The following is a 25,782-nucleotide window of genomic DNA, read 5'->3' on the forward strand; positions in this document are numbered from 1 at the left end:
AAAAAGTCATATTAAAAAAAAAAAATGTTGTAATTAAAAAATACATAAAAAATATCGTACAAAAAAAATGTCGTACAAAAAAAAATCTTACAAAAAAAAATGTCGTACAAAAAAAATGTCATAAAAAAAAGACATACAAAAAAAAGTCGTACAAAAAAATAAATAAAAAATGTCGTACAAAAAAAAAAGTCGTACAAAAAAATAAATAAAAAATGTCGTACAAAAAAAAACACTTTGTTAAAGTTGTTAAAAATGACGTTAAAGTCGATAGAAATGTCGATTAAAAAAAAAAAGTTTAAAAAATTTGGTTTAAAAGAAAGTTGTACAAAAAGTCTGCTTCAGGTCACTCCTTATTTATGCTGCTATAGGACTACATGTTCCATGATGCACTGGGCCCTCGCACCTCCCTACTCTCACCTGAACATGTCACCTGACCACATGTTTTGATGAAAAAGTTGTACAAAAAGTCGAAAAATGTTGTTGGGGGTTACATGTTGAGGAAATAATCTGACAACAGGAAACATTTGGAATTATCTTGATGGCCAACAAGCATCCAGCCTTGGTGCCAAGCTCGGCTAAACACAGAGAAGATGGTCAGTAAACTCTCAGTCGCCCGTCTACGTGACCTTTGGAAGACTCACTGAAGATCTGCTGCAACACGTTATTTATTTTCATAGAGCATGAATAAACGGTGACATGATGTCCAGTAAAAACTACGTATCTCCAAATTTGGAAATTTTTAGAGGTGAAATGTCGTAAAAAAATGTTAAAAATCATTAAAAACTATAAAAAAAGTTGTTAAAAATCATGTTAAAATGTCACCTTAAGATGTTATTGTTGCTTCACTCCGTGTGTGGCACACTGGAGGAAACTTCTTTGAAAGAGGTTGAAGTGAAGCCAAGAGTTAACGAGGAGTGACAGAATGGACAGAAACCACTCGGCTCTGTTTGTTCTCTGGTTGAGTCATTTTTCATCCCTGCTGGGTGTTTTAGTTTTTGTCGCTGCACAGTCACGTCATTCCTCTGAGCTGCAGGTTACCAACCAGAACCAGAGCAGGAAGCGCAACATGCCAAGTAGGTCTGGGTGTGTTTCGGTAATAGTAAACGTAGTAAACGTGAAAAGAAAAGGTGAAATTTAAACTCAACTGTTTGTTCAGAATCTAAATCCACAAACATTCTTCAACACTTCAGATTTCCTCCTCACAGATCTCATTACTAACCCTGTTTCAGCGTCTTTATGGCCACCTTCCTGTTCTCCGTGGTCCACAGAGCCTCCCACACCTCTCCAAAGTGTCCCTCTCCCAGCTTCTTGTGGAGCCTGAACTCCTCTCGAGGTCTCTCCCACGGCTCCATGTCGAAGAGCTCCCGCTGCACAGAGACGACAGGCGAGTCAAAACGGGTTCAAGCATCAGAGACACAAAGCAGGCCAGAGAAAGTGTGATATTCTGATTCATGACTCCACAGGTTTTAACAGGAAACAAGTGTCCTGATGGGCAAAGCAGCGTTAGTTCAAATATATTTTTGATTGTGGACTCGTTACAGTAAATCTGATTGTTGCTTTTCTGCTTTTCAACATCTCTTGAAAATTATATAAAAGATAAAAAGATACAACAGGACGGCATGAAAATAAAATCACAGCAGCCTGCGTTTGAAAAGTTCTAATCTGAGTCAGAAACTTTTCTAATTTGACATGAACATGCCGATAAAATGTTGAAACATTTGCTGATTTATAATCATTATTTCTGCTCTCCGTCATGATCAGCAGCGTGAGGTGAGTGATAGACGAATGAATGAACAGTCAGACTTAATAAACGACATGAATTCAAATGTTTTATGACAAATTTATTGTCAGAAATGATCAGGTGCTACAAAACATTTTGTTGTAATGATCAAGTGCTTTGACGAACATGAAATGAAATGAAAACATGATTAATAAATTAAATAATCATTCACACATAAATACGACACTAGAAATCAGTTCAAGTGTTAATCAGGTGATGCACAAAGTGACTCGTCGCTGTCTCCATGAGCTTTGACACATTCAAACAAACAAAGACTGCAGGTTTTTTGTTACTTACTTACTAAAAAACAAAAAGGTCATTTCACTTGAAATAAATGAACACCGGCTCTTTAAGTTCATGCAGAGAACAGCATGAAAACTATTCTTAACGTTTCCCATCGTCGTCACAAATTATGGCACCGCGTGAAAGGTTTGGCAGATTGTTTCGTTGATCCCACTTAATTAAAATGTTTTCTCCATTCGTTCATAATTATGCACGACATAATCTCACTAATGGCTGCAAGGTTGACGAATGGAAGCACTCGCACAGTCAGTTGGGCAGTTTATCAGGCGTCTGAAGATAAATCTGAGTTTTTATCCAGACTTACAGCTGACAGAAGAATCAGGACGCTGCTTGTGATACAAACCTCGCTTTAGCAGGTTTTATTGACTGCTGGCTGCAGAGTTCCTGGGAATAAAGTTTGGAGCCAAGTCAATAAAAAAGTGATTAAAAGCATCGTTATGGACTCTAATCTGAATATCTGCTAAAGCTGATTTATTCCTTGAGTTTGATCAACCATCAGACCGAGTTTAAGCTGCATGTACATGATGATCTATGTTTTGCAGTTATTGAATCATGAATATAATGTTCAGGATTTAAATGATGTTCTTTCGTTAACAGCTCCAAACTCAACATGAAGTGACACGGAGCTGTGACGACCTTTTTAAAATGTTAGAACGCGTTTGTTGAATCAGCTGCAGCAGAGTCATGAAATGCAAAAGGCACCAACACTGAATCAAAACTTAGAAATGACAGGTTGATTCGGACGTTAATACAAATGTATAAAAAAATTAAATAAATCACCAACGAAATGAAAAACATGATTTGTAAATGTTCCATCTGCGCTCCCGTTATGTTTTCCGTGTGTTTGCATGATGAGCATGTTTTTGTTGCATGTGTGTGTTCACATGTGTGTGTTCACATGTGTGTGTTTCTGCCTCAGTGTGTCCGTGGCCTCAGACTCACAGCCTCCCCTGGAAGAGAGAAGAGGGAGGAATCACTGAGCGACCTCTGACCTGATCTTATGTTGTTCAGCTCTTCCACTCCCTGCTGCTATCACACACACACACAGACACACACAGACACACACAGACACAGACACAGACACAGACACAGACACAGACACAGACACACACACACACACACACACACACACACACACACACACACCTCATAAAATAATGCATGCTGTGATTTCACAACAAAGGCTTTTGACATTTGCATTTCTGGATTGTCAACACACACACACACGTCCGTCCTCTGACGGGGACGAACATCGTCGCGGTCGGGCTCATTAAATCCACGAGAGAGTCTCAACTTCCAAATTTATGTAAACTCAACACTGTTTAAGGAGCCCAGTATGCAGACATATTCATATACAGTTTAACACACACTGCAGGCACAAAGCAAACACGATCAGCACGAAGGAGACTCGTGAGTGAGATCCTATTTTCATGCAAACATGCTGAGGTCAGAGGTCAAAGGACACCCTTTAAAACAACATGTAGCTGAACTTTGCCGCGTTTTCCTTCCAGCTGACGTGACGTTGTTCTAGTTTCATGTGATATCAAGCTTTAAAAACAGCCCAGTACAACCTCTGGAAGACAGTGATGTCGGTCAAGGACGCCGGCGTCCCCGCGGAGTGGAAGAGGTTAAACATTTAATATCTGTAAATGTTACGTAACATCTGGTTTGTGGGGATCTGCGTGTTGCTGTTTTTAAACTGGAGGTTTCTCCATTCTTTGCAGTGAGTCTCCACCTCGTCTCCCGCTGGGCTCGAACTGATGAGCCGTGAATAAAAGCAGCCGCTCGCTGGGGGTTTAATTTAAGCTGCAGTGCAGAGATAGCGCTCGTAATTACAGAGCTGCCACGAGATTTTATTCTCAAACTGGTCCAAATATTTTATTCTCTGGTTAATTACACTCCAAATATGTTTGCCTCTCAGTAATAATTTATGCACATGAAGGATAAAGACGGCGCTCATTAGATTCCTGCTGCAGTGCAACAATAGAACGATTAATTCAGCCTCTTTGTTGCACTTTGTTTCAGATTCTTGCTGCAGAGGCAAATTCAAAACGGAGCTTTGGCTGCCTGAAGTTCTGACGAACAGTTACTGGCTGCTTTTCTTTGAGCAGATCCAGTTTACTTTGCTTAACGGGAAGGTGCAGACAGAAACATCACGAAAGATTAGGACAGAAGAAACTAACTATACATTAACCCTTAAAGCAATTCTCTGTGAAATCATCCTGATTCTGTTCCAGTCGGAGATATTAAGTCCGGTTTCTGTTTGTTTCCTGCAGTTTCTGTGAATGACAGCTGCAGATGACACTTCCAGTTTTTTAGCTGGGGGTTACTTTAACTCTCAGTGGTGTTGCTAGGCAACAACTAGCTAAAAAAAGAGAGAAGAGGTTTAAAAAAGAAAATGTTTAAAATTTTTGACAAGTTTTGAGTTTTGGGAGAGGAACGCTGTGAGAACAGAGACCAGCACCTCGGTCCCCTCTCCTTTCAGCTGGACGGCCACAGACACAAATATTTGATTAAAGTTTCCCGTTGTTGTTGTCGACAGTTAAATACTGATAACCGACATTTTTCATCCATTTCAGTTTCTAAAAGTTAATCCACCTTCCAGCCAGGCAACACTGATAACTCTCAGTGTCCGTGGTCGAACACGCTGTAACAAACGCTGTAACTGCTGACTCCATTAAAGTGGAACTAAACCTCCATATTCAGCTGGAGCGAGCGAGTTTATCAGCTGTGAGCAGCACACACACACACACACACACACACACACACGCGTGCACACACACACACAGTAAGTCTGTAAGTTTCTGTGTGATGATGTTCGGATCGCAACAAGAGGCAACGGACGAGGATCAGCCAAGAACAAAAATGAAATCCAATAACCGGGTTTCAGGCATATTTAATAATTTAATGAATAATAATAATTTAATTACTAGAATGTCGAGATTTGGACCTGAATCGATCAATAAGTCTGAAATCAGTTATTTGAAGGTTTAGTTACATTTCAGTGTATATACAAATATAAATATCCAAACGTGTATAAACAGAAAATGAATAATTTAGTAAAACACAGCTGTAATGATAAAATAAAATATAACTCTAGAATTATTATACTTCTATTTTTGTATACTGTACATTAATAAACACTTAAATCCTCATAGCTGCTTACAGATACGTTATATTTGCGTTTATAAACTGTTTGACACTGCGGACACCTCTGACTGCTCAGGTTATATTAAACCACCGGTAACCATAGAAACAGTTTTCATATCATAACTGACAGCCGTGTGTTTTAAACTCTGAGAATTATCTGAATCACTCACAGTGAAACGTTCGTGTCATATTATGTTATTATGTTATATTCTATTCTGCACTTTAATATTTAAATAGATTCATGATGTCACTTTGTTTAGGAGACGGTGCAGCGGCTCTAAGTGATTTTACATGTTCAACATAAAACTTCAACTTTTTAATTTGAATCTTTTGGACTTTTATTGTGCTGCTGTCATTAATAATTAATAAAGTTTTCCCTCATTAACTTGTGTTTATAGTGTGTGTGTGTGTGTGTGTGTGTGTGTGCATTACAACAAAGACTTTATACAACTACTCACATTTACATGATGACTCTATTCATATCATAACTATATATTTACACAGATGAACACAAAGTTCATGTCTGCTGTTTGTGCTGTTGTACTTCTATCTTTATGAGGACCAATCAGATCTTCAGATTGAGTGCAAAGTGTCATAAAAACATAAAACGAGTCTCGTATCATAAAAGCTCAACCTGCAGCTTTATAGACTTTCAGCTCGTTGTTTCTGTTTTGAACATTCAACAGCTGAAGAGACGTGTTCATCTCTGGAGGTGGTGCAGACCAAAAATAGAGCTAAAAGACAAACACGACTCCTAACGAACGATCATGTTGCTCTCAGTTTGTTTCAGTTGTTGCAGGTTTAAAGCTGTACTCTGAGTCTGATTTGGGTTTTTTTTGGTGCACAAACATTCATTTGGACTTGGCCGAGCGAATGCATAGTGTCCTCACAAGAATAGAAGTAAAAACATTGTGTGTTTCTGTTGGTCGTACCTGCTGAGCGCAGGGCTCCTCCAGCAGGACGCCCAGGCTGCGAGGGTTCTTCTGGTAGTAGGAGATCAGCTCTCCCAGCGTGGCGAAGGAGACCTTATCGGACACGAAGTACGCGCCGATGGTGGAGCGCTGGATCCGGAAGTGGTACACCTTCCCTTCAGACCGGGCTGTGAAAGGGACGAGAGTCACATATATGTTCAATACAGAGTCACATCCTGATTCATCCTTAAATAAAACTGATTATTGTTGATGAGCTCAGCTTTGTTTGGAAAATATGAAAAGGACATCAGGGGAAATATCAGGACAGTTTTGATGATGTGGAAACTTCAAACATTCAGAATGACACAAAAAGGTTTTTACAAATCCAAATATAACTTTTCTTTCAAGGACGTTGGAAAGATTCAAGATCTGTTTATCATTTCACAGCACTGTAAAACTCCACAGAATAAATTAAACAGACAGAGATGTTGCTGATCTGTCTGCACACTTCCACAGCAATTATCCTTTTCATAGTTTTCCTAAAAAGTTGCGATGTTGTTGATCTTCAGTGAATTTTCCATGAACTGAACTCTAGACTTTAAGCCGTGGGTGCAGAATGAAACCACAAACCGGACCTGGTGAGACTGCCGACACCTTTACAGGCAGAAAACAGCAGAAATAAATCAGATTTTACACGGACGCTGTAATCACATAGAAACTTAAACAGTGGCTTTAAATATCAAAGAACTGCAGCTAAAGAAACTCATGCATGTCCAAATGCTGCATGGACACATTATCACATTACACTGCATGAACAGGACGATGGTTTTATGACTGAGAGAAGAGCGGTAAATCAGACAGGAATGGTGGTCTGTGCTGCCTTCACTCTGCACACAAAAGACTGATGATGCATATTTCACGAGGACTAGCACGGTGAAAATTGAAGATCTAACTGCAGCATTTTCCCCCCGAGACCTCAAGGACCTTGAAGAAAAGGGGGAGGAGGTGGGGGGAGGGGAGAAGGGAGAGGGAGGCAGGCGATGGAGGGATGGAGAGGGAAAGATGCCGACGCAGAAGATGTCGAAGCCGGAGGATGAAAAAGAAAAACCAGAGAGAGAGAGAGAGAGAGAGAGAGAGAGAGAGAGAGAGAGAGAGAGGAGAGAGAGAGAGAGAGAGAGAGAGAGAGAGAGAGAGAGAGAGAGAGAGAGAGAGAGAGAGAGATGTGCTGGAGGTGGTTCAGGGGTGAGAGAGTAATAACGACGCTTTAAAGTCACAAATCACACAAACCTCATGAGGAGCATTAGAGGATCGGCTCTGGGCTCATTCATAAAAGTGTAGCTGATGAAAACACAGATGTAGGTCACTACGAGTCGAGCTCGCACTTTGTTCACGTTTAGTCACAAACATGAACGTCTGCTACAAATGTTCACATCTGTCTGAGTGTGAGTTACAAAATGAAATCAGTGTTTCCGTCTGTTCATGTTTATGTTTCATGTCTCTTCAGAGTTTTTGTAACATTGTAGCGTTTCTTTGCGTTCTAAAAAAATTAAAAATAAAAACAACAAATACAGATTTCTGTGGATAATACTCATCTTAAAAAAAGTCTGATAGTTGCTTGGTATTTCGTTTTTAAGACAAAGACATGAAACAACATGAATAAACATTCTTTGATAAGATTTGGGTAGGTTTGCAAATTCCAGGAATTTTCAAAGTTGGAAACTTTCCGTGGGAATAAACTGTAAATTTACAAAATTGAAGGTTTGCTCTTAACAGGGGAAAACACATTTCAGCATCATCTTGATTAAATCAACCAGATTTCCTGCAGGTCCACTTGAATATCTGCTCTTCCTCAGTCACATGCACATAGCACACTGCTTACTGCAGGGCTACTGAGGCCACGCCCCCTACCTGCACAGGTGATTTCTGTAGAGCCCAGAGCACACAGAGACTGTTGAAGATAGTGATCATATTTGTTTTATTTTGCATGTCTGCTTATGACAAATGTTTAGATTTATGTTTGGATATGATACAGTTTGTTTCAATTACCCGCAATTTACAGTTAAATAAATTCCCAAGTTTCCAATTTGGAATATTCCCAAAATTCCAGAGCTTAACTTCCCATGAAATGTTTCCCGGAAATTAAACAAAAACCTTCTGCCCCTTTGCAACCCTAGATTTGGTTAAATCTTTGTTGGTTGTCATGAACTGACCTGAGAAGGACAAACTGTGTCAAGACCAACTAGACTGAGACCGAGACAGAGACAGGACCAGGAGCAGACAGACAGTTTGTCGTCGCTCAGGCAGCTCGTATTACGTGACCCTGGCAGTGTTGTGGTCTTGAACTAAGATCCAGAGTCGTCTTTGTTGGAAACCGAGACTAGACTTTAAAAAGTCAGACTGTTCTACCTTAAACATTTTAACACACAGACTGATCTGTAGTAACCTGTGATGGCACAGTTATTGCTTTACTGTCGAGGTCTCATCATCCAAACATTAAATAAAATAACCACTTCCAAATAATGAGAGATTGATTTTTTGTTGTTGTCGTTTCATTTAAAAACTGCGAATCAGCTGTTTCTGCCGTGGTCGACCTCCTGAGGGCGGGTGGTGTCACCTCAGCTCTCTAAAGAAGCAGCCGAGAGGCAGACAGAGAGAAATCGAAGGTGGGGGAGAGATTAAGGCCGACACTGGCCGGAGGCCTTGAAGGACAGAAGAGGAGTCGAGGGAGCTGATGGATGGAGCGCAGGGTGGATGAAGAGACAAAGAGGAGGTGAAGGAAGAAAGAACGACGGCCAAGAGCTCGACTGAGAATCATGTTCTGCCCCAGTTATCATCAAACATGCAGCTCCAGCAGGCAGGTGAAGTCATCATCCATCCTGATGAAATCACCTGTGGTCCGTGCACCAGCTCACACACACACACACACACACACACACACACACACTGAACAGGTCCTCCTCTAACACGGAGCTTCAGAAGGAGGTCACTGCTGGAGGTGGAGTAGGTGGATGGGTGGGTGGTGCTGGGACTTACTGGAGATCGTGTACTCGTCGCTGTGACTCTCACTGATGCGAACCAGGAAGGAGCCATCTTTGTTTTGGGAAGCGAGCAGCAGCTTCTCGGCCTTCACGCGGTTTATGTTCCCGTAATACCACCTGAGAGAAACAAGACGAGACGACGGACACAGAGGAGTCAATGCATGAATGGAGAGAACACAGAGAAGACAAACTGAGAGAACAGGCCTGAGCATCCGTCACTGTGTCCACATTCATATACATCCTCGTCTACAACAATCTGCAAGGAGCTGCTGAGTCTAAGAGCAGCTGGATAATAAACTAGATAAATAAATAAAAACTATTGAAAATAAAAGTTTAAAAGAGGAACACAAGGTCGAGTTCAGACTTTGAGAATACAGCGAGCATCAGTCAGAGATGCCAGAAAGCTGTGATTAAAAATCTGAGTTACTCCTTTGAATATTGATTTCTGAGTTCAAACATTTATATTGTTGTTAAAAACTTTGAGTGAAAACACTGAATCTTTGATATTTGGAGTCAAATAAATCAATGAAGATGCTCTGAACATAAAACCAGAGAAACTCAGAGTGATTTGAATTAAATTTACAGAAAAATGATATCAAAGCATATGTTTACATTTCTAAACATTCAACATCCCAAAGATCAAAGTGTTTTTTGTGGCTGAAACCTCAAAATTTTTACAAATAAATAAACAGATTAAAATAATTAAACATCATCAGATTTGAGAGGCTGGACTCTTTCAGCTGAACTTTTACATTTTTCATGTTTCATGCTCAAAGATTTTGTAGTTTGAGTCGTACTTGTACTTTGTATTCACGTACAGTACTTGAGTAAATGTACTTAGTTACATTCCTGCACTGCGTGGACACATTTTGCACATTGCTGAGTGAAGAAAGCAAACGTGACTGAAACTAATTTAACTAAACTGGTCGAGTCACTTCTATCAACAGCTGAGAGAGATTTACCAGAACACTGAAGCAGCATTTATACTTCATGTATTTATACTTCATGTATTTATACTTCATATATTTATACTTCATGTATTTATACTTCATGCATATTAAAGTAGTTGTTAAAGTTAAACTCGCAGAGTGAAGTCGTCGTCTTTCAGTGTTGTCGAGTCGCGCCTGTTTGCTCACACATCAGGAACTCGCCTGTATTTACTCGACACTATCAGGGCGGGTTGAGTTTCACTCACAGTTACAACAAACTGAGATCAGCAGATCTGCGAGCTCAGAGAAAAATCTAAAAATATGAGACCATAAAGTCACTGAAGATTAAAATCTGTCACTGTAAACTTCAACGCGGTTTGAATACATCGTTAACTTTCGCTGGTTTTTTTATTCTTCTGTGAGAATTTTAGATTTTAAAAGTTTGGACGTGACTTTATTTTGTCATCTTGGAAGTTTTTCACCATCATGATTCATCAAATAATAAAAATAATCTTCATTTACAGCCTTAAATATAAATATACTGTGAGGTTACTGAAAACAAAATGTTTGTGTGTGTATAAACTGTGCGAGTTGTTCTCATGAAGGTCAGGAAAATGAAGTTCATGGTTGTTGTCTGTTAACAGAGCAGCAGTTATTATACACATGCTGTGATACACTGCATGAGATCATAGTGATGGGGTTTATGGACTGGATGTGTCCTTAAGTTAAATCCATGTTCATCATAAAACTGTTTTTTTTGGGATGTTAGAGTTTGTGTTTTTCACGCTTTTATTGTGAAAAACGACTCTGGATCTGCTGCTTCACTCTGATTTTCACAGTAAAGGTTCCAGTTTATTGGCTGCACAGACTAAAATGAACTAAACAAGTCTTCCTTCGATCAAACGGGCCCTGCCAAATATTAAAGAGCGTCTCTGGATTTCTGGCTCGGTGAATCTGAATCTGGGCGTATCTCCTTACAGAAATATTAGAGTGATGCTACGGGAGATGAAAAATAGAAAAGAGCTCAGCGAGGTTCACACGAACACGATACTGACGTTATCTAATAAAAAATGAAAGCTCCATTATTAGAGATGGTGTCTGATGTTTGGGGTCATTATCTTCAGGTTCGGTGGTGTGTTTGAGGACGGTGGGACATCAGAGTCGGTGTCAGGTCAAGCAGCGTGAACACGGACAGCGAAGTGAACCTTGGAGAGCGAGCTCGGGCTGAAACATGAGGATTCCCTGCAGGCTGCAGGATGAATAATGGAGGACCTGCAGCTGCAGGCCGGGGCCAGCACGTGCTGGCTGATGCTCGGCTTCAGCAAAGATCTGGGTTCAAACTTTGGATTCCAGGAGGACGCTGCAGACTTAGATCGCTCTGCAAGGGTGATCGTTTCAGAACCTGGTTCCACCTTCTCAAACGTTTGTTACACTGACCTGGGATCAGGTGAAAATGGAACTGTGTGTAACTTTGGGCTGAAGTACGTAACGCACAGCAGCAACTATTTCACTGATTCTGGTGAAACTGGATCATATTTTATGGAGGAAATGTTTTCTGGTTTTCCCTCTGATGTCCTCCGGCTGCTCCGCCTCAACTCTCTGTGATTTACAGAGTTTATGATGGACAGTGAAGTAAACTGCTGACAGCTGTAGCTGCTGTTAGAAGCTGTTAGATCTTCTGTAGCTGCTGTTAGCTCAGTTCGTCAGCTGTCAGCTGCTCAGAGCGACGGGTACCCGTCGCTCTGAGCTCACCGCCAAGCTGACGAACTGAGTGTTTGTACCAACAGGCGTTATGGACTACCAGGAAGAAGAAGAGGAGGTAACCAGGCTCAGCAGCTTCTATGGACATGATGGCAGAGGAGAAGAGAGTGAAGAGGACGCTGACGGAGGAAGCTAAGAAGAGAAAAGGAGAGAGTGAGCGAGCAAGAAGCCGCCGGACAAGAGTAAATGTGGGACTGACTTTTAGTGGTTGGTGAGAGCTTGGTGAAATAAAAGGCTGAAAGACAGACGCCGAGCTGGGCTGACTGCTGCTGGACTAGGCAGTGAGATCAGCTGCTGCTGGGGACCTGGTTGATGATTGGCTGTTTGATCAGAAGTAATGTAATCAGAGTAAATACTCGAGTACAGCTGGACATGGTTATTTCTACTTAAATCTGTTTTTTAAAAAATGATTTAAATTATTAATCTACTCTCAGAAACATGCAGATTAATAAAGTTTTATCGACTTATTGTGTGAACTCTGGAACAAAACCCCAAAATATGACACCTGGAGCTGTCAATCAACCTTCAGAGAATGAATGGACCCATTGACTGACTCACAGCAGGAGGTCAGACCTCGGTCACCCTGGACCTCAGAGGATCCGGATCCATGTTGATGCTCACGGACTGTGGACTGTGAGAGTCCACTTCTTCATCACTCACTTGTGTTTGGCGAACTCGTCCTGCAGCAGAGCCACGTAGTTGGCCGGGATCAGTCCGGACTCCAGAGACCCGGTCAGCTTCTTGGCCAGCACGTACTCCCCCCGCTTCTCGATCACCGACAGCTTGTCCCCCTCCTTCACCGTCAGCTCGTCGTCGCTTCGGGCCTCGAAGTCGAAGAGCGCCGCGTAAAGCTGCACCGGCCGCTTCTTTGGCGACGGGACGCGGATGTCGCCGGACACGGTTCGGATCTCCGCCGTCTGCGCGGCCGGGTTGGCGATGACATGGTTGTGGTTGGGGACGTTTGGGTAGCGGAAGTCGGGCCAAATGTAGTTCCAGAGCCGGTTCAGACACGGCATACAGGAGCGACAGCAACTCTCCATCCCGGGACATGAAGGAGCGGCGGCGGGATACTCCGGGATCTACCGTAGCACCGATCAATACGACGCACTTCACGCTTCCTCAGTCCGCTGAAATCGGCCTTTTCCAGCCTCCAGCCGGTTCGCCTCTATTCTTCTGGCTGGAAACATAATGCACCGCCAGCGATAGTTGGGCTGGACCAGCCGGAGGAACCGGTTTTTTCTGTCGAGATCGTGGATCGGAGCTCCACGCCTGCAGTGCGCACGGCGGCTGCGGGAATGCGGAAACGGGAATGGAGGGCATCCAAGTCGGATCGGTTCCCCGCGAGGACTCGGCGTGACGACCCAAGATGAACCGAGAGTGTGAGCATGACTCCCGGGACACAGAGAAAACGTTAATCCATCGGTAATCCGCTGCGGACCGGAGGATGTTTGCAGGTGTTAACCCACGTGAAGGTGAGGCGGCGGCGGCGGCGGCGCAGAGCGGTGCGTAAAAAAGTTTGGGTTTGGCGCTCCGCACGCCTCCTGCTGCTCACACACACCTGCGTACTGAGAGGAGGAGGAGGAGGAGGAGGAGGAGGAGAGAGAGAGAGAGAGGAGGAGAGAGCGAGAGAGGTGAGGGAGATAGGAGGACGGCGAGGGAGTGAGAGCGAGAGAGCAGAGAGAGAGAGGTGAGAGAGAGAGAGAGAGAGAGAGGTCTGAATAATAATGAGTGTCGACTGATCCGGCTCCAGGACTTGAACCAAACCCCTGAAGGTCATTTTAAAGTAAACATCATGAAAACACAACAGACTTACACTTATCGAATTACTGATAATAATAATCTAGTTCTATATTTAATGTCCATGCAAATGTTTGATTCCTCTGCACATATTTAATATTTAAATTCCGTGCAAAAGTCAATATTTTAGCAGGTTCTAAGGAAATGTAAAGTATGTTTGCATCTATCTATCTATCTATCTATCTATCTATCTATCTATCTATCTATCTATCTGTCTGTCTGTCTGTCTGTCTGTCTGTCTGTCTGTCTATCTATCCATCTATCTATCTATCTGGTTGTAAGTTGAACATATTTTAGGACAAAACAAAGAATGTGAATTCAACATTCTTAGTTTTTTCTCTATTTAAATGATCAATGATGTCCTGATCAGGATCAATCAAACTCCTCTGAAGCAGTCTGAGTTATTTTCATCCCGTCTTCCTCTGGGTTTCTATTTTTAGGCGGTGGAGTCTAATGACTGCAGCCTTTCTGCTTTTTTTAGCTTTTAGTTCTGCATCAGTGCTGCAGGAACAGAACACAGGATCCAAATAAATCACAGCTACTACCACACACACACACACACACACACACACACACACACACACACACACACACTGAAGCTGTTGTTACACCTTTCAGTGTCTCTGAGTCATGGAGTGTTTCTGCAGCAGTCATCATCACACTGGGATTAAATCATGAGTGTCAGCATTTTTTCCTTTAACCTCTCTCCACGTTTGGAACAAACTGCTCGAGTGTTTTAATCCTTCTGGACAAACGTGCAGCATCGAGGCACTGAGAGAGCTTCTGTTTTTACTCTGACACTGAGTTATTGTTATCATAACACTAAGCTTACTCTTTCACAATAAAAGTCTTTTTGTTATGTTGCCGTGTCCAAAGCCGACAAAGACTCCACCAAACATCACCGTCATCATCGAGTTAGATGTGAAAATATTCTGGCTCTGTGCTGTTCTACACATCTATCAGTGAGTTTAATTAATTTATTCAAACCCAGTCAGAGATGCTGTTTGGGTTGGAGCTCTGCTGTAGATCACCACCCTGAGGGAGCTGGATCACGTCCACAGAGCCACAGCTATCCTTTTAATTCAAGCAGCAAAGTTTAAGGACTGAAAGAAGTGGTTCAAATCCAACATGAAAGCTCTAATCTAAATCCTTCAGCAGCTTTAAGGCAACAATGACTCTGTGAGCTACAGTTACATCAGAGACGTCTGAATGAATGAAGTCTCCAATCTCTGTTCAGATTCAGCTCACGAGGTCCGAGGCTCAGGTAAAGAACACCTGAACACACTGAAACATGACGAGGATCGAGACAGAAAGACTTCACAGACGTTAAATGAAGAAAACACAGCTCTGATGCACAAGTTTGTATTTATATTTTAGACTTCTCTGTAATATATGGAAAGTTTCTGGTAAATTTCCAGACACTTTCTGGAAACTTTCCATGGGAAGTTAAAATGGGAAATTTTGGGAATATTCCAGATCATAAACTCCATGGGAATTATGGAAATTGGGGGTAATTTAAACAAACTGTATCACATCAAGTTTGAATTATTCTATTGAACAATATTATCTAGTCCACGAGTTCACATGTGTGTCTTCAACAGTCTCTGTGTGCTCTGGGCTCTAAAGTGTGGTCCAGGTACAGAAATCATCTGTGCAGGTAGGGGGCGTGGCCTCAGTAGCCCTGCAGTAAGCAGTGTGCTATGTGCATGTGACTGAGGAAGAGCAGATATTCAAGTGGACCTGCAGGAAATGGTTGATTTAGTCAAGATGATGATAAAATATATTTTCCCAAACTATATTTAAGTTTATTCCCAGAATTTTGCAACCCTAACCTCCTCCACCTCTTGAATAATCTAATCTATCTCTAACCCTGCATAACTTTAAGCCTTAATATAATGTGAACAGGTTGTATATAAATTCACCCTCAGTACAGTTGTCATGAACGGGGAAATTAGCCACAGAGACCAAAACTGTTTTTTGTACCAGGCTGTAAACATGTTTATTTCTGCTGTCTAACATGGGGACTTATGGAGACTGACTCACTTCTGCAGCCAGCCTCAAGTGGACATTAGAGGAACTGCAGTTGTTGTTTTTTCTGTGAGTAACTGTAGAAGAGAAGACGCTGCTGCGTTGGATAGATAGCACACCGTTTTATTAGTATATTTAGCTTTGTGACGTACAGCTCAGGAGAAAACAAACGAAAACAAAAAAACTAAATGGTCACAATTTCTTTTTTTTTTTTTTTTCAGCCTTAGCAGTGACATCACACAAAAGAAAGCTCAGTTTTTCGATCATTGGTTTCTTCGTCATGGACCAGAGTGATATGTTCTCGTTGTCAGGCTGAACAAACGCGCCCGCACCGCTCCAACGCAACAAACAGAAAAGAAACAAAACCCCCAAATTCTTTTTTTTTTTTTTCCTCGATCTTTTAAGTTGCTTCACATATATTATCAACACTTTTCTAAAGAATCAAAATATTCAGCCACAGGTACTGGAAAAAAGGTATCCACTGTTATATAGAATAATAAACACAATAAATATAAAAAGAATTTTTGATATAATTTATATGGTATCAAAGAGAGAGGGAAATGGGCCTTCAGTGTTTTTACAAAAGTCATGTCCTTTTTTTTTTTTTTTTCCTGAGGTTGAGTTTTGTCATCTGCAGTTTAAAGTGATGCTAAATATACTAATAGACTAAGAGACCCGACACGCGGGGTCTGTCATGGCTTATCATTCACTGAGGAATCATCTCCACCAAATCAGGGTCACACCAGTGGAGGGTCACCGTGGGGCCCCACTGTGATTTTTGTGTGCTGTGGAGTTAGCCGAGAGGTCAAAGGTCACACAGCTCGACTCCCTCCCCCGTAAAAACGATCCGGGGTGGAGGGGGACGCCGTTTTTTTTAGTTTCAGTCGCATCACGTTTCTTCACCAAGCACCAAAAAAACTTTTTCTTTCTGCCGTTTCTAAAAAACAAAAAGATGCAGCGCACTGAAAACCCGAGCCGGCGTCGAGGTGAAGGAAAGCGAGCGAGCGAAACACAAAACGTTTCCCCCTCGTGCGACAGGCTCGTGTGTGAAACGGTGAAAATCGTATTTAGATGCAGTCCCATTTCCCTTCGGCGTGTGAGGAAGGAGTCAGATCAACTCAAAGCAGGGAGGATGGAGGGAGGGAGGAGAGAGAGAGAGATGAAAACAAAACCAAAAATCTGTACATGTAAACATCACACTTCCACTGAGTCAAAGAATGAGGAGATTACAGGTTTCACATTGGTATCACTGCAGGTACGAAGCCCCGGCGGAGGAAATCAAGACAATCAAGAGTCTGGTACAAAGTCAGGTGAGGACAGAAAGAGACGGAAAGAAAAGAAAGATTCCTAAAAGCACCACGGAAAGAACGGAAATAAAAAAACTGGATCGGCTCAGAAAGCTGAGCTTTTTTTTTTTTTAGTTCAGTAGTCGCTGTACACCGTGCCCTGATAGAAAAATAAAAAAAGATTCATTCCCCTTTCATTTTTTATTTTCTTTTTCTTTACGTGTGTGTGTGTGTGTGTGTGTTGAACTATACATCTGACCAGTGTGTGATCGTTTGCAGGAACCCGAACGGCATCACGGCTCGTCACCTCCACGCCTTCAGGTTTGAATCTAGAAGAAGTTCCCTGACGCCTCTGAGAGGATTTAAGAGTCTCAAACCAAGACGATGTGTGACACCAAACTTTAAATAAGTCTGTCTGCTCCTCGACGTCACATCTTCTGTTTGACTCCCGGATGGAAACGATGAAGAAGATTGAAAACAAATGGAAACAGCCCGGCTCTGTCCAAAGGCAGCACGTCTAAAACTGACTAATTAATAAGTTTCTCTCTTCTGATTCATCTGTACAAAAACACCAGTTTGTCTATGGGAGGAAATATTTCTTGATTTGTTCTTTTGTTTTTACACTTTTTGCTCAGCTCTCAGGCTGTTTCCATTCAGTTCCAGTCTTTATGCTAAGCTAAGATAACTGCTCCATATTTAACGCAGAGACCTGAGAGCCGTGTCAAACTTCTCATCAGACTCTGAAGAAAGTGAAAGAGGAGGTTTGATCAACGTCTGATTCTGTTTTTACATCTTTAAATATGCAAAAAGTTGAATTAAGCAGTTTGTGATTATCCTCACTTCCTCTGAGCGGCTGAAGGATTTAAACTCGGCTCATTTCTCTGTGGTCAGAGATCTACAGACAGTTTGTGGAGCTCACTGAGAGTAAAAGCTTTCAGGTCTTCAACATGCTCGATGAGCTGCTGGTTCCACAGACGCTGTACATCACAGCAGAGCTCGACCTTTCATTCAGTGGGACAGGTTTAACATTTGTGCTGTTCCCTCTGCACATACCACAGACTCTGCTCTGTGTCGGCTGTAGTAACCGAGTCCGGAGCTCTGTGAAGTTTCCTCAAAGCATCAAAACACTGAATCCTTTTTACAGCAGATCAATGCTGGATCATAATCCTACACGCGCTCTATGATGTGTAAACATAACCTTTTAAAAAACAGAGCTGACTCTCACACAGAGTGTCGGACAGCAAAGGTCGGCACAGCTGAGCGAGGCGCTGACGAGCTGATGAATGTTCGTGGCGTTGCCGTTCGGGTCCCGGTTTGTTTGTTTGTTGGTTTGACGTCCATGTTTGGAATGTTACGGAGTGAAGCTGTTGTACAAAGTAAAAGACCACTTCACACTACAAAATATATCTAGAAAATAAAAACATCAAGAGGAACCTTGAGAATAAGTCGTGTAATACTTAATACAAAAAAAATAGAAATGTGTCGGCCGCTTGTCAGCCGGTGGAGTTAGTGATTCTCCCGCGTGTCCCGCTGCGTACGACAGACAGAAGGAATGGAAATCAAACAGTGAGCAAATTACACCTTTCTAAAGATTGTCATTTGCCTAGTTTTTATTATCTTACACAGCTGTTGGTGTTTTTTTTCTTCTTCTTTGCGGTGCTGTTCTGCAGCTGACCCGGCTCGTACAAAAACTGAATTTCACGTCTTTTTCTGAGGTTGAACTTTGATACTCGAGAACCAACGAAAGAGTCCGAAAAGTCCCAAACGCCACCCTCGCTCTGCCGGCAGACTCCTTGATTATCACGTCAAACACTCCTGAAGTCAGGGCAGCTGTGTCTGCTGCTGCCCGACCCAGAGTTCAACTCGGGCACTTTGTTTCCTTTTTGGACTTTTAAGGACGAGCTCGAGTTATTCTGCTAGAGGGACGAAGGACAATAAGAGCCTGAATCTTAAACTGCTCTTATTTTTCCATTGAGGGGAACCAAAGTGAATGAAACCACTCTTCACCGCTGATCATTTCCGACTCCTGTCAGGCTCCGAGCTGCAGTTTGAGAAACACAGTGCTGAAGATCCAGAAGATCTGACAGAGGCTGCAGAGGCTGCGCTGACGTCAAAATGATGCTCATATTCCTTTTTCTTTTTTTGATTTGAAACTTGACGTCATCCCTCGTGCACATCATAAACCCACATTTCAAACCCGTTCATTTCTTAAAAAACATTTCAGACAGTTAGAGCCACACATCAGGACGCTGAAACTGTTCCTGCTTTGATCGGAGGGACCACAAATTTGTCAGTTGGAATTCAGATTTCCAAACCTGCAACTTTATTACAGGTTGGGAAACATCACAGGTGCAGCTGAGCTGTGAGATAATTAAATCTGATTCGTTCTCATTAACCGAGTGTTGACTGGTCCCTCAGACAGAGCAAGTGGACCTTAAAAGGTCGACTGAGCACATCTGGATCGAGCCAGGTGCCCCCCAAAGGTGCCGGATCTCCTCCCCGACACTGAAAACCAGAAATGTTGGCAGTATCTGAAAGCACAGTGAGGATCAAACAGGAGGACGGGACGCCGGCGTCATCAACAAAGTCTCATGTTGGGTTTAATAATGTTTAAATATTAATCACCTCTAGACACTAAAATTTAGAAATGAAGAGAGAAAATTGATTGTACCTCAGTGAGTCTCACAAGATTTCATCGTGTGAGTTTTTTTAGGTAAATGAACTAAAACGTCTTCACCAACATGTCGGACTCTGACGACGCTGCTCGTCCTCTTCTTCTTTTTTTTTTTTGCATATTTCTCTCAGAGCTTCCCGTCACACAAAAAAAAACTTTTAGAATTCTACATCTAATCGTCCATAAATTAAATAATTTACATTTTCCACATTTCAAACTCGACGCGGCGGCTCTGACATTGCACGTGGATGTGAATCAGTGACGTTTGGATGGATGGAAACTGAATGAACGTTCCTGTCTCTGATTATCAACTGCATTGCAAAAAAAACCCAAACGCCTCTTCCTCAGCTCTCGTCTCACTTCAGCAGAGTGAGTTCATCGCTGCCTCCTCGAATCACAGATCACTGCTGTGTGCAAAATAACAGGGAGCAAATCACGGAGACGAGACACGAGTGGGAACTACAGCAGGAGCACAGAAACACAGAGCGACGCTTCAGGACGAGAAGGAGTCAGAACCTCCTCTGGACGACAGGTGATGAGTGTGTGTGGCTCAAAAACTAATCCCAGAAATCAACGACGTCACACCGACAATTTGGCTTTTTTGAGCAAGAGATAAAACTGGAGTTGCAGGTCGACATTTTGAGAAATATTCTAATTTTCTTTCTCACAGACGGTCAGAGGAGAGGATTGATACCGCTCACATGTCTGTACGTTAAACATGAAGCTGGAAACAGCTCGTGCCAATCATAAAACCAAAAAAGTCAAGGACTTTTCAAGGATTTCTAAGGCCCAAGTCCCTCAAATTCAAGGACCCAGTTTGAGACATGGATCAAAATTCAATGCCAATTATCAAAACACTTTCAAGGCCTTGATGTTTCCCCCTTGAATTCACAAACTTTTAAGCAATCTGTGGGAACCACGCCGAGTCTTCACGCGTCGCACTGTTCTGATTGTTTCCAGCTGAGGTAACCTCCAGTCATGACCGCTGTGTCTCATCAACTCTCCACAAGAAAGAAGCTCGTTTCCCAAAGTGTCTCGACTGTGGACAGGACAACAGGTACACGAGGCTGCAGGAGCCACCAGGTGTCTGAGAAAAACATTTTTAACTTGCTGAGCAAGAAAAACAAAAAAGGATCCTCAGTATTCTCCACTCCAGTGTGTACTTGTTGTGTACTTGTTGTGTACTTGTTGTGTACTTGTTGGCCTAACGCGTCCGGATGAAAACACGGGAAGAAACCCAAAGAAACACGGTGGAAAGAATTCACAGTTAGAAAGTCACAAAACACGACATGAATCAAGAATCAAGCCCTATGAAGCAAAAAAAAACTCAGAAACCAGCCAACCGAGTCGCAGAGAGGAGACACGTGACCCCGGCTGAGATCTCCCATGAGTCTTTGTGTTGTTTTTGCTTTTGTTGCGGTCGAGGTCGGTCGGTCGGGTTTTCACGGGGCACTGCGGCTAGCTAACGCCCGGCTTTGTTTGAGGTTTCAGGTCTATGGCAGAAGGTCCGGTTTTATATAGCAGCAGCAACATGAAAGTTCATCATTAGAATCATAGTAATAATAATAACAATAACAATAAGAACAATAGTAATGGCCATCTCAGAGTTTAACAGACACAGTAAGACAGAGCCGTCCTCCTCTTCCTCTGAAACCTGGACCGGACCAGGGAGGAGGAGGAAGACGCTTAGGTCCACAAAGAAGAGGTGAAGAGTAGGTCCAATGGAGAGGAGGAGAAGGAGGAGGAGAGAGGGAGGGAAGGAGGGAGGGTGTTAAACAGAACGATGCTGAGGTAAAATCAACATTTAACAAAGCCCCTCACCTCCACACACCCTCCACCCCTCACCCACCTCCCTCCACCTCCTTCAAACTCCAGTTTTCAAGATGAACTGATTATATACAGCAGCACACGAACGGACCCGCACAGACGAAAAGGAAAGTCTCCGAAACGCTTCATCGTCTTTCTGCGCGGCACAGTTTCTGATTCTCTCTCCTCCCCCCGAAAAACAGAGAAACCTTGAAGACATCAGGTGGCAGAGAAGAAGAAGAAGAAGAAGAAGAAGAAGAAGAAGAAGAAGAAGAAGAAGAAGAAGAAGAAGTAAACTGGCTTCTGGAGGGAATGTTGCCATTCACTTGCAGTGTGTGTGTGTGTGTGTGTGTGTGTGTGTGTGTGTGTGTGTGAAGTTGGCAGGTCTGATCTGAGGTATTTCCTGGTGGTCAACATGGCGTCTTGGATGCATAAGTAGCAAGTTGCTCCCTGGGTAAAAAGGGGGTGAGGACGCAGGGTGAGGAGGTGAGGAGGTGAGGAGAGGAGGTGAGGAGAGGAGGAGAGGGGAAAGTGCTGAAGGACACAGAGAGCGTATTTACAAGCGAGCACGAAACAAGTTTCTGTTTCAAATCAAACTTTTTTTTTTTGTCTTTTCTTTTCCAGTGTTGGTCGACAGCTCGTCCAAAGTTTTTAGTGCTATCTGTGAAGACAAGTCCAACTGCTTCTCTTCTTTCTTTCTTTCTTTCTTTCTTTCTTTCTTTCTTTCTTTCTTTTCAGTCACTTGGGAAGAGTAAAAAAAAAAAAAAAACAACAACACAAAAATCAAAGAAATGCTCACTGGACTCCCAAAAAACGAAAAATCAAATCAAAGCAGTGGAACGAAGTCGTCTTTCATCTTTTTCATTGTTACGATCGACTCCCACAAAGTTTTTTTTTTTTTTCTTCTGAAACCACAGCAGCAGAATCATCAAACCTTCTCCACCTCCTCCTCTCCTCCTCCTCCTCCTTCTCCTCCTCTCCTCCACACTCCTTCGCTCAGAGTGCAGTGCTGATTGTGAGGTGCTTCCAGAGAGGAGAGGAAGAGATGTCCAGATGCTCCAAGAAGCTTTTATTTTCCATCTCCACCCCTCGCTCCTCCTCGCTCCTCCTCCTCCTCCTCCTTCCTCCTCCTCAGGCAGAATCGATGGGTTGAGGTTGTGGGATTGTTTTTTTCTGTCACATTTCCCAAAAACAAAAAAGTTGCCACAGTTTCCGAAGAGAAGGCCGACGAGGAGGAACCAACAAATTTAAGGAGAGGCGCTCGGCGTCGGGGAGGTGCAGACGGACACGAAACAAACGTAAAAAGTGTGTGTGTGTGTGTGTTTATGTGTGTGTGTGTGTTCTCCCACGCTTCCCCCACATCAGTTCTGCTGCAGGATGAGGTTCTCCAACTCGTCCGCCGAGCGGAGCAGGAAGGCGGCCGACTCCCGGTAGCCGGCGATCAGCTGACGCACGGCCGTGATCTCCGGTTGGCTGAGCTGGGTCGACGCCCCGCCCCCTCCCGCGCCCCCGCTGCCCCGCCCGCCCAGGCTGTTGTTGGCGGAGGCGGAGTTGGCGATGTTGGCGGAGGAGAGAGATTTCATGCTGAGGTCTGTGGGACCTGAAGATGGGTGGAGAGGAGGGAGGAACAGAGGAGGGAGGGGTGGAGACGGATGAAGAGAAAGAAGGAGGAGTGGCAGAGGGAGGAAGAGGGAGAGATCAGTCAGTTCAAAATGACAGGACACTGTTTAAATATCCTGGTCGTCCATAACGCCTGTTGGTACAAACACTCAGTTCGTCAGCTTGGCGGTGAGCTCAGAGCGACGGGTACCCGTCGCTCTGAGCTCACCGCCAAGCTGACGGACTGAGCTAACAGCAGCTACAGCTGTCAGCAGTTTACTTCACTGTCCATCATAAACTCTGTAAATCACAGAGAGTTGAGGCGGAGCAGCCGGAGGACATCAGAGGGAAAACCAGAAAACATTTCCTCCATAAAATATGATCCAGTTTCACCAGAATCAGTGAAATAGTTGCTGCTGTGTGACTTAGTGCCGTAAAGCGTTACGTACTTCTCCCGACCCGGAGCCCAAAGTTACATAGTGTGAGAACAGACGTACGAATGACAGAGACACCGTTCACCTGATCACAGGTCAGTGTGGATGTCAGTTCATGGTAGAGAAGTTACAGGATGCTGTAATAAGTCCTGATGTTAACACCTCGGTGACCTCCAGTGATTAAACCTTCACCTTGCTGCAGTCATGTACAGGTGTAGTCCTGACTCCACCCATCCGTGACAGTGGGTGTGGTCAGAGGTGTCACTCTTTAAACTGAGGAGTGACGCAGTGAGAGAGACAAATCTGTCCTGACATGTGTTAAAGTCTGACTTCAGACAGAACCTGATGAAAAGTTTCAGAGTCTGATCAGCCTGTAATAATCAAACACTCTGTTCATTTCTAATGACTCTGATTGGGCTCCATCTTTAAGCTCCATCTGTCTCCTTTCTTCTGCTGCTCCTTCTTCATCTCCTCCTCATTCATCCCCAAATTACCCGCTCTCGCTCTCTCTTTTCATCTTTTCCTCCCTCCCACCTGCCTCCTCCTTTATTCACTCTTCCTCCTCATTATTTTCCTCTTGTCCAGCTCCTCTCCCTCTCTCCCTCTCTGCCCCCCCCTCCTCCCATCCTCACCGTTGCTCTGTGCAGCAGCGCCGGTCGTCAGGGAAACGGGATGTTGCATGGCAGCGCTCAGGCCCGGGTATCCACGGTAACCGTAGCTGAGTCCGGCTCCGTTGATGTAGAGCTGGGTGTCCTGGGAGGAGAAGGCTGATGCGGCCAGGGAGTAGGCGGAGTGAGCGAGGGACGCCGGCTCCCTCAGGCCGCCTCCGCCGCTGCATGGCTTGTCCAGAGAGATCTGCTCATCCTGCCAGAGGAAACAGGAAATGAAACCTTTTCAAAATAATACACAGCAAAGCTCAGTGGACAAACATACCATGGTATTAAAGGGACAGTCCACCCCAAAAACAAAAATACACATTTCACCTCTGACTGTAGCATCATTCATCCGCTACGAAACCTGCCGACTGGACTAACGCACAGAAGGAAGTGTGGACGTTAACATTAAGGCGTCCTCCTCAGCTGAGCTGTAACACCCCCTGCTGTGCAGAGTGATGTGCTCAGCAGAAAGAAACTACTCACAACGAGGTCTGAGGATGATCTTTAGGGCTACGGTCATGATCGCTTCTGGAAAAATAGTTTTTGAAAAGTTTGTTTTGATGCCGAGTGCATGTCTAGCTCCATAATGTTCGAGAGCATGGAGACATTTGTGCAGGTAAGAGAAGAAATATGTGTTTCTGGTTTCGGGGTGAGCTGTCCCTTTAAGAACAGTCATAATAAAATCATTTTAGAAGAATATTATCGATCATTTCAGACCAAGAGGATCTCTGACGCGTCAGTCAAAGACACACTGAGAGACCGTGAACGTCTTCTTACGTGATAGGCTTCGAGGCGCATCCTCTTTGCGGCGTTGCGTGATTCGTTCTCGCAGGCGGCGGCCAGGATGTTCTCAGCCATGGCTGAGGTGAGGTGAGGTGGAGTGGGACGGGTCTGCAACAACAGGACGACATCAGACAGACATGAAGCGAGCGGTCACAGTTTGTTTGAGGAGAACATTTAGATGCAGCTGAAACAGAGTTTACTGTTTTATTATTATTGTTGTTAACAGAAGAAAGTTGATTTTCACGTCTCAGAATATTTCTGAGGGCTTCCTTCACATGTCAACAGGCTGTTTGTGCAGCATCATGCTTCACCACTGGGGGGCAGCAGAGACATTTCAGTGACAGTTTAACGTTAAAGTCACTGGTCAACCTAACTCATGTTCCCATCATGCACCTGTCCTGCATTTGTGCAGAGGTGTGCTACAGATGAATGCACAAACAAATAAAAAAGTCTGACGAGTCCAGTTTATTGTTCCAGAAGAAGAAACGTGGACTCTGTGTTAATGATCACTGACGCTCTGCGTGTGCTGGTCGTGTCATCAGGTGTGAAACATGTTAGCAGAACAACATCTGTCACTTTGTCATGAATCCTCTCAGGGGGAAACTCAACTCGTGTGACCTGAAGCGGCCGCAAACCGACGCACATGTGGATGTGACGCTCGGTGTCACGATGTCAACGCAGAAATATATTACTGTGATTTTATTTTAGGCTGAAAAACAACTGGAGAGCACTCGATGAGAGAACAGAACATGTTCAGTATTTAGGACTTGACGACTGAGCTACAGCTGATAAACATGAATCACGTCAGCGAAGACGAATTAAAAACTATATTTCAACAATATTCTGA

General features: G+C 43.4%; 2 protein-coding genes across 8 annotated transcripts in view; both read right to left on the bottom strand.

Annotated features, from left to right (window-relative positions):
- Positions 1 to 13,460, bottom strand: part of srms (src-related kinase lacking C-terminal regulatory tyrosine and N-terminal myristylation sites) — a 22,363-nt gene extending 8,903 nt beyond the window's left edge. The window contains exons 1-4 of the mRNA XM_027288478.1: positions 12,533 to 13,460; positions 9,178 to 9,299; positions 6,166 to 6,332; positions 1,220 to 1,367 (exon numbers count right to left, since the gene is read on the bottom strand). Of these exons, the coding sequence (XP_027144279.1) occupies positions 1,220 to 1,367; positions 6,166 to 6,332; positions 9,178 to 9,299; positions 12,533 to 12,912 (817 nt within the window). The 5' untranslated portion in view covers positions 12,913 to 13,460. The remainder of the gene's footprint in view (positions 1 to 1,219; positions 1,368 to 6,165; positions 6,333 to 9,177; positions 9,300 to 12,532) is intronic.
- Positions 13,461 to 18,654: 5,194 nt separating this feature from the next.
- Positions 18,655 to 25,782, bottom strand: part of LOC104939137 (nucleolar protein 4-like) — a 146,623-nt gene continuing 139,495 nt past the window's right edge. For 6 of the 7 annotated variants that reach the window (XM_027288308.1, XM_027288306.1, XM_027288307.1 and 3 more), the window contains 3 exons: positions 24,930 to 25,043; positions 24,129 to 24,360; positions 18,655 to 23,063 (listed from right to left, as the gene is read on the bottom strand). In XM_027288308.1, coding sequence (XP_027144109.1) covers positions 22,825 to 23,063; positions 24,129 to 24,360; positions 24,930 to 25,043 — 585 coding nt within the window. In that variant the 3' untranslated portion in view covers positions 18,655 to 22,824. The remainder of the gene's footprint in view (positions 23,064 to 24,128; positions 24,361 to 24,929; positions 25,044 to 25,782) is intronic. The other variant, XM_027288304.1, reaches the window with a different exon arrangement.

This window comes from Larimichthys crocea, chromosome XV, assembly GCF_000972845.2.
Source record: "Larimichthys crocea isolate SSNF chromosome XV, L_crocea_2.0, whole genome shotgun sequence".
NCBI classification, from domain to species: Eukaryota; Metazoa; Chordata; class Actinopteri; family Sciaenidae; genus Larimichthys; species Larimichthys crocea.